This window comes from Sciurus carolinensis, chromosome 2 (assembly GCF_902686445.1).
Source record: "Sciurus carolinensis chromosome 2, mSciCar1.2, whole genome shotgun sequence".
Lineage (NCBI taxonomy): Eukaryota > Metazoa > Chordata > Mammalia > Rodentia > Sciuridae > Sciurus > Sciurus carolinensis.
This window is the reverse complement of record NC_062214.1, coordinates 117,884,687-117,896,860: the sequence shown is the minus strand read 5'-3', so window position 1 is coordinate 117,896,860 and position 12,174 is coordinate 117,884,687. Positions and strand designations below refer to the sequence as shown.

At 40.3% G+C, this 12,174-nt stretch overlaps 1 protein-coding gene across 1 annotated transcript; it reads left to right on the top strand.

The window, feature by feature from the left end:
- The first annotated feature begins 808 nt into the window (after nucleotides 1-808).
- Nucleotides 809-11,357, top strand: LOC124970580 (transmembrane and coiled-coil domain-containing protein 5B-like). The gene is made up of 11 exons (XM_047534042.1): nucleotides 809-843; nucleotides 1,517-1,666; nucleotides 1,970-2,087; nucleotides 2,387-2,437; nucleotides 3,293-3,358; nucleotides 4,395-4,451; nucleotides 4,908-4,967; nucleotides 5,481-5,545; nucleotides 9,695-9,770; nucleotides 10,023-10,066; nucleotides 11,159-11,357. The coding sequence occupies exons 1-11, from the start codon at nucleotides 809-811 to the stop codon at nucleotides 11,355-11,357; spliced, it is 921 nt and encodes a 306-aa protein (XP_047389998.1).
- The last annotated feature ends 817 nt before the right edge of the window (nucleotides 11,358-12,174 follow it).

The following is a 12,174-nucleotide window of genomic DNA, read 5'->3' as shown; positions in this document are numbered from 1 at the left end:
AGGTGAGTTCAGAGGGCATCGCCACAGCCTGAGGTGCCTGTGTACAAAGAGAGCAGAAAAAAGAAATGCAGGGAGAGGGGCCAAAGGAAAGGAAGGTGAGTGAAGGAATTGAAAAGGGAATTAAAACTAAAAAAGGCTCAAAATTCAAAGAAAAGAAGGGAAGATGGCAGGTGAAAGGAGAAAGAGTTTGACAGTCTGCCTTTTTAAGATTGAATTTGGTTCCAAACTTCGTCATTGGTGCAGAGGTTAGGAGACACCCCTTCAGGCCTTGATATTTGTCTCTTCCTTCCAGCAATTATATCTTGTTGTGTGTGCTGCTGTTTCTGGATCAACTTAGCCTGTGATAGTCAGAGCTTGCCTGAAAGTAGGGGGGGCAATAGAAATCAGGCAGTGAAGTTTGTGGTGCCCTTTGACTCCTCCATTATTTTTTCCCTGTTCCCCTGAAGGTTTTGGTTAGAAATAAATTGTCAATGAATTTGTAGACACAAGTATCCTTAATATTTTACCCTATGGGAAAAATATAAACAAGAAAGGGAAAAGGTAGAGTGAATTTTTTTGAAAAATGAAAAAGATTTTTATACTTCAATGGCATTCATTTATGAGAACTTAAATTATGATCAAGTTTGCTGAAATATTATCAATTGATGGTAGAAAGTGAAAGAATAGAGGCTTTGGTCGCTTCTTAGCTGTCTTGCCTGACCACAGGGTCTAATTTGTACGTGCTTCTTCCTGGACCAGTCACTGTGTTGGACAATAGGGCCTTCATTTCCACAATAAATGTGTGTCTTAACATTTTAGGAAAACTACAATGGAAGAAGTTGGACAGAACCAATTGGATGATGCGTAAGTAACAAGAACAACATCCAAGTTCAGGAGAGGAACCACTGTGCTAAGAGAATCAGCCTCATCTGTGCCAGACATGATTCCCCTCAGGCCTGGGGAGGTCTCTTAGGAAGAAATAACTTTGGTTTTACTCCTTTGTACTTCATGACACTATATTCATGGGGTTTAAAGTGATAGCAAATTGCTATATTCACACAGCAAATTTGTCTTGTTTGAGGAAAAAAATCCATTTCCCTCCTTGCTTTCTACCTAGCCAAGGCTCCTGCCTGATTGGGTTAGAAGAGTTTCAAGTTTATAATAGGAGACTGGAAAAACTCCTCTCCCTTGCAGATCTTTAAATGCTTTCAAGATATTTCTTGGATTCCACATACTTCATCTAAAATTTTTAAGGACAAGTAAGTTAGAGTACATTCATATGGAAAATCTTTTATTCTGCTTCATAAAATGTGTGTTAGTGGCTTTCACTTACAGTATTTAAAATTGACATTCAATTTTACTCCAGGAATTTACTTTATGCAAAACACTGTAGGAAATTAATTTATTATGAAATATTAAAAACTGGTTAGGCTCGTTGACAACAGGAGATGGAAACGGATGAGATTAGAGGGGAAAGTCTTCTTGGGTTTTTATGTTTCCTGTCCTGAGTTTAGTAATGAAGAGAATTTTCCTCTAGGCATGAGATGATGGAAATACCAAACTTAGAAGTCATAAAACAGAATCTTGACTACCTGAACTCAGACCTTGAAAGGGACCTGCAGAGATTGGATGAGGCAAATCAGGTTCTTCTTAGAAAAATTCAAGAGAAAGAAGAAACTATTCAAAGGTCAGACTTTGTGGTTGCTGGAAAGAAGGACTGATTCACAGATGCCACTTGGGATAGAGAGAAGGTGGAAGGAGGGTTTGCTTTCTTGGTGGCCAGTCTTACCCCTTATTTAAATCCTGAAACATGAACTGTGGTACTCTTAAAGGGTTTTATCTATGGACTTTAGTGTTAATTTTCCACATTCAATTGCCTTTGCAATATACAGCTACTCCTGCTCTCTCAGTCTGGGAGTGGCTTCTCAAGCTGGGGCCTCTGCAGCTTCCTTAGGACTGAGCCATACCTGGGTGACTTTGTATTTTTCAGTCTGGAAAGAGATATCACCCTGTCAATAGGACAAGCCAAAGAGTGGGAGGAGTTTAACCAGATCATATCTGAAAGGGAGGACACCCTGAGGGACCTGGAACTAGAGACAGCAAAGCTGGTAAGGAGCCCTCTGGAAAAAAGACCATCAGGTGTCCTTCGCTCCCATTCCTTCACTGTCTTTCCCAGGGGTTCACCATGTGCTCATCACTTCGGCCTCTGTAGAAGCTGCGGTGGTTTAAGAGTAAAGTGCTCAGCACGGAGTTGAGGCCTGGGCTCTGTCTCAGATCTGCCACACCAGGCCCAGAGTGTAATTTTCCCACATGACCACTCATACCTTGATATTAGTTCAGTGGTCTAGTGAGGAAAAAGGTAGGAAATTTGGGCATATTTGTCCCCTTGACTTTCTTCTTCCCACAGGAAAAAAATAATAAGGTACTCAGCAGAAATGTGATGGAGCTTCAGAAGAAGGTAAGGAGGGTCCTGGGTTTGAGTGTCCTAAGATCCAGCACCCAACCTGCTCAAGAGAAAGGTGGGCACACACCTGTAATCCCAGTGACTCAGGAAACTGAGACAGAGGATCGTGGGTTCAAAGCTATTCTCCGCAACTTAGCAAGACCCTAAGCAACTCAGCCAGACCTTGTCTCTAAATAAAATATATGGAAAAAAGGGCTGGGGGATATAGCTCAAGGGGTTCAATTGCCAGTACCAAAGGGCGGGGTGTGTGGGGCGGGGGAGAGAAAGAGAGAGAAAGAGAGAGAGAGAAGGTGGGGTGGAAGCATGAGAGATAGGACCTGTGCCCAACTCAGAATCTAACAGAGGGACTGTTTTCCACATCACGGAGTCCACCCTTGAAATCAGGCTCATTTCTTAGGAATCCCAGTAGAATTATCATCTTTCTGAACTCTAGTCACAAAGACAAGAAGGAGTAATGAGCAAAATCTGTGTCCCCGATCCCCACCCGTTGTCAAATCTTAGAACAGACTGAGACCAAGGCCAGAGTTTGTCCTCTGGGTGATGAGATGATGAGAGGGCTAGAGGCTGGTAAAGCTAGAAAAGATTTTTCCCTCCTTCCCCAACACTCTGTCCTCTCTTGTCCTCTTATTGTGCTGTGGCCTCCATGGACTATGGGCACAGAAAGGGCTATCAGCTAGCGTGGGGCCAAGAAGCTCCCATAAGGATAAGAATGCACTTTCCCATCAGGCTTATATGAGGACCTGAATTAGAACCACCATCATGCAGCCTGGGACCCCCAATTCTGCCACTAGACCAGGTTTTCATGTTTGTGTATCTTACTAAGTTCACAGTTTTTGGAATACATTTCAGATTTCAAAATTTAAGGATGTTGACCTTGAAAACAGTACTCAAAAACAGATTTTAGCAGATTTGAAGGTGAGTAGAACAGCAAACCTAGAGATTTTCTGGGAGATGTATCACTGCCAGATTCTTGGAGAAATTGTTTCAAGGACTCTCCTAGACAAGGTGCTGAGGATGCCTGTGTTCTTATGAGAGGTGGCCTTTATTCCCTCTACTTAATTCCATGTCTTGTGGGGACATGACTAGTCACACTAGTAGCAGACAGGACTGTAATGCCATCTGGTGGAGGGAATTGTACCAGAGGGCTCATCACCTCACAGTAAAATGCATGTTCTGAATGTTCATTGGGACATGCCCTCAAGAAGTTTATGATCTAAATGAGGAGACACAAATATGGGTATTCAAGTAGGAAGAAATACTAACTTCCACAATTATATAAGGGTATGCTAACCATCTGATTTTCCAAGCAATGGCTCACAGGTCAAATAAGTTTTATTTTGTATTTATTTTATTATTTCTTCCCTCTAGTAGAAGGCAAACCTGTTGTGAACATAAATTTTTGAAACTATGTTGTTTATAACCCAGTGTCTAGAATAGAGCCTGGCACATAATAAATGCCCCAAAAATGCTTGTTGAGTGGAAGAATGAATTGTACTCCACATAGGGGCAAAATTCCTATGGGAAACTTTGCAGATTTTTGTGATGAATACGGCAACTTGGTCGAACTCACTGGGCCAGAATCCCACTGTCCTTAGCTTTTCTCTGAAAAGGAGAAGTGAGGTTTCTGTTTTGCTCCTCATGTATGCAGACAGCATGGTGTGCACCCTGCAGAATATGACTGGAGGAAGGAGGATGTGTAGGCTCCCTGAGGAGTCAGCCTCCTGAGGTTTCAATGTCAGTTCTGCCACTGAGAGACTTAAACGAGTTATGTGCTTAACTTCTCTGTGCCTTTGTAATAATCATACTTACCTATATTAGTATCCCATGTCCTCAACACAGGATAGCTATTATTATCATGCATCCTACTGCTCTGGAGAGGGTGATTTTTACACATTTGTCTTACACAAAGGAATGCTATTGACTTTCTGCTGTCACTTTTTGTCTTCCATAGGTGAAACTGCAAAAGTCAGCAGAGTCCTGTGCACAGCAGGAGAAGGAAATGGTTAAGGTAGAGCAGTGTCACTGCACTGAGGGTCTACCCAGGACGAGAAGAGGCGGGAACCCTCAGGGTCTTAAAAACAGAAGCACTTGGAAGCACGGGAGGGGGTGGTGCAAGAACAGCTGGCAAGTGAATTTCCAGCTCACAAGCAAATGGCAAGAAAGATTGCTTCCATTAAAAGTAATGCTCTTCCTATTTCTTAAACACTCCTCACCCCAGATACCACGATTGAATTCCAGTCCTAATTGCCCTATAACACCCCCTGGTGCTCCAGGCATTTTCCCTCTCTCAAAATTAGACCCTGTGTGTGAATGATGAGATCACCTCTTTGTGAGGTGGTTGTTTCCTTTTCAAGTCAGGAGTTGCTAGGTAACCAGCCAAATGTCCAGTGCAACTGGTAGGTTCCAGGGAGCAGCTTAGTTCTGATTTAACTCATAGGGCTTGTTAATTTTCTTTGCTTTCTAGATAGAGAGTGACTACCAATCTGTGTATCAGCTCTGCAAGGACCAGGCCCACTACATAAAGGTACATCACCTCTGGAGGAAGTCAGAGTAGAGGCAGTTTCCCCAAGACCATGGGATGCTTGGTTTCTCCTTAGGCTTGGACCTACCAATGGGGAAAATGCTTTCTATGCAATGACAGCAACAACAAACAGATGTATGTTAAAGATTTAGTCTTTATTTTGAAAACTGCAGTATTTTTCTTAATTTGTCTAGTAACGCATCAAGACTGAGGAGGAGAACACTGAGGTCTCAAGGTGTTAGGAAACACGCTCTGGGAAGCACTCCACGTGTATGTCAGCATTGGGATTTGAGTTTAAGCAGGGTCCAGAGTGAGAGCTCCTATCGTTCATGTAGATCCATCCTGGTTACTATGGTCTCCTTAGTCTTTATTAGAATGCTTTCCTACTTTGTGCATACTCGGGCATGTTTGGAATACTGTGAGTTAGTCTTAGTAGAATAATTAATTTTATCAATGACATTGAAATAAAATATCAAAATTCTCATTTATGATACCCACCCCCCGCACCATGGGAAGAAATACCAAGAAATTCTGAAGAAGATGGAAAAAGAAGAAGAAATGCTGTTGCTTGAAAAAGAAATGTAAGTTTGGAAAAGTGACCACCCCATGGGCCGAGGCGACAGTCCTGCGAGATCCCTGAGGGGAAGAGTAGTTGGTGGAATTGTTCTCAGAATTGTTGGTGTCACTGTGTCAGTGAGCCCCAACAACTCTTTCCCGGCAGCCTCTACTCCGAGTTCTAGACTGGAAAATCATGGACATTCAGGTTTCTCGTTTCCCCTCCTCAGTAACTAGAGTTTAAAAAGTCTCTTTTTTATGTTCCTTTCACGTATCTTCAGTTGACTTAAGCAACAATTAGAGAGGAAGAATACTAGTTAAAAAGAGGCCCAGAGACCCAGAACTGTTTCTCCATCTGGGTGTGCTATCCCTTTTCCCAGGACACAGTGGACTCCTGGACTGACCAGAGGCCCCCAGTCATGCCCTTTAAAACTCCGCGTCTGTACTTGTGTGTCTCAGGATTTGTCACACTTTTGGTTTATACCTTTTAAATGTATTATGCATTATATAATGGTCATAGACTGCCCAAATCTTAAGTAGCTTGATGAATTTGTATGCATGGATGTACACTTAACTCAAGATGTAGAACGTTTTGAGCACCCCAGATTTCTCCCTTAGAGCCTCCTCCTAGTCAATACTCCTTTCAAGGGTAACCCCTACTCTTTTATCATTTTTTAGCTCTGTTCTTGAACTTCGTATCAATTCAGTAGATATTCTCTTTTGTGCCTCTCACTGAGATTCTTCCATGATGCTGTGTGTGGGGCTTTTGTGTGGCTGTATATATATATATATCCCATTGTATGAGTATGGCACAATTGGTCTACTTTTGATGAATATGTTCGTTATTTCAAGTTTGAGGACATTAAAATAAACCTGTTATAAATATTCTTTTTTAAAAAAACTAAGATTCCTGTGCTTGTCTTTTTGGTGGACATACTCACTCATTTCTTTCAAGTCATTGGCTATGCATCTCTTTGGTTTACTAGATAAGCCCAACAATTTTCACAGAGGCTGCATTGATATCCCTCCCACAAAACTGCACAAACACTTTAGTTGCTCTACATCTTAACTTTCAATTGGTATTGACAGTCTATTTAATTTCAGCCATTCTGGCAGGGGGTGTAGTGATATATAATTTTATTTTAATGATGTATTTAATTAATGATTACTAATGATGTTATTTGACTTTCCAAATGCTTCTTGGAAATTTGAATATCCATTTACATGATATGTCTTTTGCTTGTGTTTGACATATTGCAGTCTTTTTTCATTAATTTGGAGGAGTTCCTTATATTTTTTCCTTAAGCTTTTTGTCAAATAAATCTATTACACTCTATTCTCTGGCTTTTCTTTTTTAATTTCTTAATGGCATTTTTGGATAAATATTTGCTCTTCATTTAAAGGACATCTAAGCCATGAAATTTATCAGTCCTTTCTTTGTTGCTTAGTGCTTTTTATAAGCCATAAGACTACTCTCCTGTGATTTCTCCCCAGATTTATTTCATTGTTTTATCTTTTATATTCACATTTACTTTCATCTGGAATTTATTTTTTTTGTGTGTCCAAATGGTCCAGCACCATTTATTGAACAAAACGTGTATTTATAGAGGAGCCTTATTTCATACATTAGGTGACTGTATTTATGTGAGTCTGTTTTTTGAATACCTTATTCCATATATTAGTCTCCATCTCTATCCTTGGGTCAGTACTACACTGTTTTAGTTATTGTAGCTTTATATTTAGCCTTGATATATGGTAACTTAAGATCTGCAAATTTTTCACTCTTCAAGATTATCTTGGCTATTCTTGGCCCCTTAAATTTCAATATAAATTATAAAATTGATTTTTCAATTTCAATCAGCAAAAAACATTACTGAAATTTTGAATGGAAATTAATGGAATATCTAAATGAATTTGTAAGACAGTTGGTATCTAAATAACAATTTTCTAAGCCATGAATGTCTTTAGTTCTCTATTTATTTAGATCTTTTTAAATTTCTCACAATGATAGATTGTTTTCTCTATAGTGTTCTTATGAATCTGTCATTAGATTCATTTCTAGGTATTTGATTTTTTATGCTATTGTAAATGGTATGGTTGTTAATTTGGTTTTCTAACTGATTACTGCTAGTGTATAGAAATACAGTTGACTTCTTTACATTTTCAACATTGCTAAATCCACTTATTAAAACATTTTGTAGGTTGATTTAGATTTTCATTTACGAAGAATGACAATTATATTTTTTCCTCTTTAATTTTTATATCTTTTTTTTTGACTTTTTCTTGCTTGAATGCATTTGTAGTACAGGATGCGGGGGACACACTTTACACTGGACTTAGGGGTGAAATATTAACTTAATAAACAGTATGCACATGAGCCATGTGACATTCTTGCACACCTTTTTAAAATCAAATTAAGATTCTTCTCTCTGCCAGGTACAGTGGCACATACTTGTAATCCCAGTGGCTCAGGAGGCTGAGGCAGGATCATGAATTCAAAGCCAACCTCAGGAAAAGTGAGGCACTAAGCAACTCAGTGAGACCCTGTCTCTAAATTAAATACAAAATAGGGTTGGGATGTTGGGATGTGGCTCAGTGGTCAAGTGTTCCTGAGTTCAATCCCCAGGACCAAAAAAAAAAAAAAAAAAAAAAAAAAAAAATTCTTGTCTTTTATTTAGGGTGTCTTTTGTGTTTTCAGTATGGCAGATATTCAGTTTAGTTCAGTGCTCTTGTGGTATCTATTGAAAGGATCATATGTTTCCCCTGCAAAGCATGCAAGTTTGAGAGGCCTTGAGCACCAACTTTTGCTCCCAGCACTACATTACTACTCCAATCTTTGATCAATTTTAAGCACCTCCTGCTTTCTGAGCTCTTTTGAGATCTTGAGCCGCCTGTGTACAGCTTAGGAGCCAGCTACCACATCAAGAAGACCTCTCTTGAATTTCCCCCCTCAACTGTAGTCACTTTGTCTTGAACTCTACCTGCCTCATCTTTGCAGGGGTGGAGGGGCTTGGATTAATGAGGAGCTCTTTGTGGGCTTTACTTCTGACTGGATTCTCTGATGTATTCAGACAGCTGTTGTGTATCTTGTCCAGTTGCCTTTGGAAGTAGGCTAGTTGAACACAAGCTACCTCACTGTGGCAAGAATCAGGAGCCTGTGCGATTTCTCCCTTTTCTGCTGTAGTTAATGATCATAAAAAGAAATTCCCATTAAAAAAGGCTGGGTCAGCTTTGACTGGGATTGATTCTCCAACAGAAAATAACTATAGACTCTGAACAAGAACAAAAAGCAACAAATAAACAAATAATGATCAGAAGACATTGGGGAATGAATAAGGATGACAGATTCTAGAGAGGAGCTGACATTTGGAAGAGGAGAATGGCAGGAGGTTTCCCCCCATTTTTATAGCTTCTATCCTGAGGATACATTGCCAAACTTGGTATATAAGGGGCAGTTAAAACCTGCAGTCTTTCTGGGTTAAAAAAACAGAGGATAGATTTCCAGGGAGCCACAGATGCTGGACAGAAACTAGAGAGTCGAATGAGGGAGTTCTAAATTCTGCACCTAAACTGCCCAGATCTCTGGTTAACCTCCACACCATGCACGCTCAGTGCAGTCTGTAGCAGCACAGCTGAGGGCGTAAGATGTGAACTGACACTTGAGCTGCCTCTGAGAGACAGACTTTGCAGTTTGAATGCAACATCAGGCTAATGTCAGACTTTGTCTTCAAAGATGGTCTTTTTCTTGTAAATGGATCACATTTTCCTAGTTTTTTGTATGCTAAGTGACTTTGAATTTTAACTGTTGGGCATTAGGTTTGTTTGCTTTGTTTTTGCAATACTGGGAGCCAAATGCAGGGGTGCTCTATCACTGACCTACATGTCTAGCCCTTGGTATTTTAATTTGAAACTGGGTCTCACTAAGTTGCTGAAGCTGGCCTTGAACTTGTGATCCTCCTGCCTCAGCCTCCTGAATTGTTGAGATTATAGGAGTGTGCTACTGTGCATGACTAGAATATTGAGCATTGTGAATGTTACCAAGCATCTAGGAAACAAAAATCAGACATATTAAATGTCTTAGAAAAGCATGTTTTATCAGCCCCTCAGATTATGTTACATGATTTTTTACTGTTTATCTTTTTTATACCTTTTGACTCTGATCTTTTTTTACCCAGATTCAAAGCCCAGAATAACTCTTCCCAAATAGTGAAGCCTGGGTCCATTCTAGTAGAGACCATCCAAAGCAACATGGTAAGACCTGACCTCTCTAAAACTGGGGTTTCCTCTATTCCTCCCCTCTCCTCTGCCTACTCACCTCTTCTTTTTAATAACTTAAGAAATGAGATTCAATGCCTTGAATCCCCCATGGCATCTAGGAAGTGGCAGAGTCAGGATTTGAACCTGGGCAGCCTGACCCAGGATCTCTGCTCTCAGCCACCCTGCTATATTGTCTTTCTCTGAGCACTGGACATCCATAGCTTTGGTTTTTATTGCTTCCCACAGGAGAAGGCCATCACAAAGAAACAGAAAAGGATCTTTTGGTACAGGTAAGTGGCAGAATCTTGGTTTTGACCTCATTAGGCTACATTCACTCTACAGGTGACCTGATAAGGGACAAAGGCATAAGTATAAACACATTCATCAAACAGAAAACATTGGACAGCCCCAGATTTTTTCCAACCCTTTCTTTTTCAACACAGTTTTAACACCAAAGTTACAGAGCTATAAATAGTTGGAGGAGTTAGTGGCTATTTCCCAGAAGCCTGGATGGAGGCTGTATGTTGCATTTCACTTTTCATTTCCACATGATCTTCAGTATGACCCCTTTTTATTTTCTAGGTTCAGAACCTGGTAACCTCTGCTATACTCTATTGGAAAGAAAATCAGGGTGCTTTATTCTCTTGCTTCTTTTTCTGCACTTTGAGAAATTTTAGGAGAGAAAAAAAAAAAACACTTGAGTTCTGTGCCTTTTCATTTTTAATTTTTGAAATCAGGAGACTGATCCTGAAGTGCTTCATATGGTACTTTCGTAAAAAACTTCAGTTTATGTCATTGCAACACAATTGAGGACTTAAGGTCTAAAACCAGTGACGGGGGTAGAATTTTCTTGGATGTGCACAAGAAAATACACACACACTTTATTATTTGAGTTGGTTTCTTTTGGTACTTTATGTGTAGAAAAAGCCAATCCTCGTCGTTTTGCCAGGATGTCAACATTGGAGATGGCTAAATCTTCCTTCACACTCTAGGGCTGCTCACTATTGAAAATCCAAAGAGGGCTAACGGCAATGAAGTGCACAAATGTGACTGGTCTCAACTTTTTCTGATAACCCAAAAATGTCTGCCCCACATACGGTACCCAGAGAGTCATCTTCTTTTGCACCTCCAACTTTCCTATATGGTCATCTATTCTATTGAGGAACTTAAATGTCCGGGGAGCTGTGTTCAATTCCGGTCTGCTGCATCATTCTTTTTCTGCATTTTCCTGTCTCCTACTGTACCCTTATTCCCCACTTTTCCCCATTAGTTTTGCCTGAAGAGATCAATTCTCCAGTCAGTTTTGAGTGTGAGGTTCACCTCCCACTGCTTGACCTTGGACTGTCCTTTCCTCCATGCTAATGATGACTATCTCCTTGCAGGCATTTCCGTGGGCTTGTCTTCATGGTCATGATCTTCATTAGGCTGCTGGGTTATGTGTTTTTCCACCTGCAGTACATAAACCCAGACCTTCTTGTGGATGCCCTTCCCCTGATGATGAGCAGGAGCAGCTTGAAGAGGCTGAGGGATATCTTATTTCCCTTCCTCACTCTAGAGGTGGATGAAGTTCTACCCCACTAACCTGAGGTGATCTGGGGGGCCTCACACTGCACCCGAGAGGAGGGGCCATGGCGGAGGCCTTGCATTACAAGTGTGGGCCAGGAAGGAAGTAGAAGTCTTCGCCCCAGAGCTGCTACTTGAGATCTGATCTTTTCATTTCATTTCTTTCTTGCTTTCCCTCAGGAGTGTCTCTCTTTCAAATAAAAAATATGTTTGACCAGAGTCCACTGTGTTGGTTTTGTGAGTCCTTGGGCCTTACTATGCACTTACGGGTTCTTTTGAGAAGTTGAATTTTAGACAATAAAAATTCCCCCAGGTTTTTTTTTTTTTTTTTTTTTTTTTTTTTTTTAGAGTAAACAGGTTAATTCCTTAGATTCTTCAGTCGCTTTGCTGTGGCATGTGGTAGGGGCACTAAAGTGAAAACAACGAATGTGGATATAAGGTCTTGCTCCCTTCTACTATTTAATACCACATTATCTTCCTACAGTCCTTCTTATTTTGCATTACACTATATCTTACAGGAGTGTGAAGTACTAAAAAAGTACTAAAATGTGCTAAAAAAACTGATTTCTCTAATGCACATAACTCGTTTACCCATTCTAAAATGAAAATCACTCTAAAATTCAAGTGTGAATAAGTGTGTGAAATCAGAAAGGGCTTTTGATAAAGCCAAACAAAGATGTGCACTTATCTGTTATTCAAATCTCAACTCAAAAGTCATCACTCTCATGAGGCCTCCTCTGACGCCTCCCAATCAGAGATAGCCTCTCTGGCCTTCTTCCAAATGCTGCTAGCTCTTTCTCTGAACGTATTGTCCTATTTATTTTTGCTTTATGGT

What these genes read in the sequence shown, in the direction of transcription:
- LOC124970580 (XM_047534042.1), top strand. Translation starts at nt 809, where the DNA reads ATGGAAGAAGTTGGACAGAACCAATTGGATGATGC. An exon ending in TGATGGAGCTTCAGAAGAAG is followed by an intron (nt 2,438 to 3,292) that starts GTAAGGAGGGTC and finishes AATACATTTCAG; the next exon opens with ATTTCAAAATTTAAGGATGT. An exon ending in CTGTTGCTTGAAAAAGAAAT is followed by an intron (nt 5,546 to 9,694) that starts GTAAGTTTGGAA and finishes TTTTTTACCCAG; the next exon opens with ATTCAAAGCCCAGAATAACT.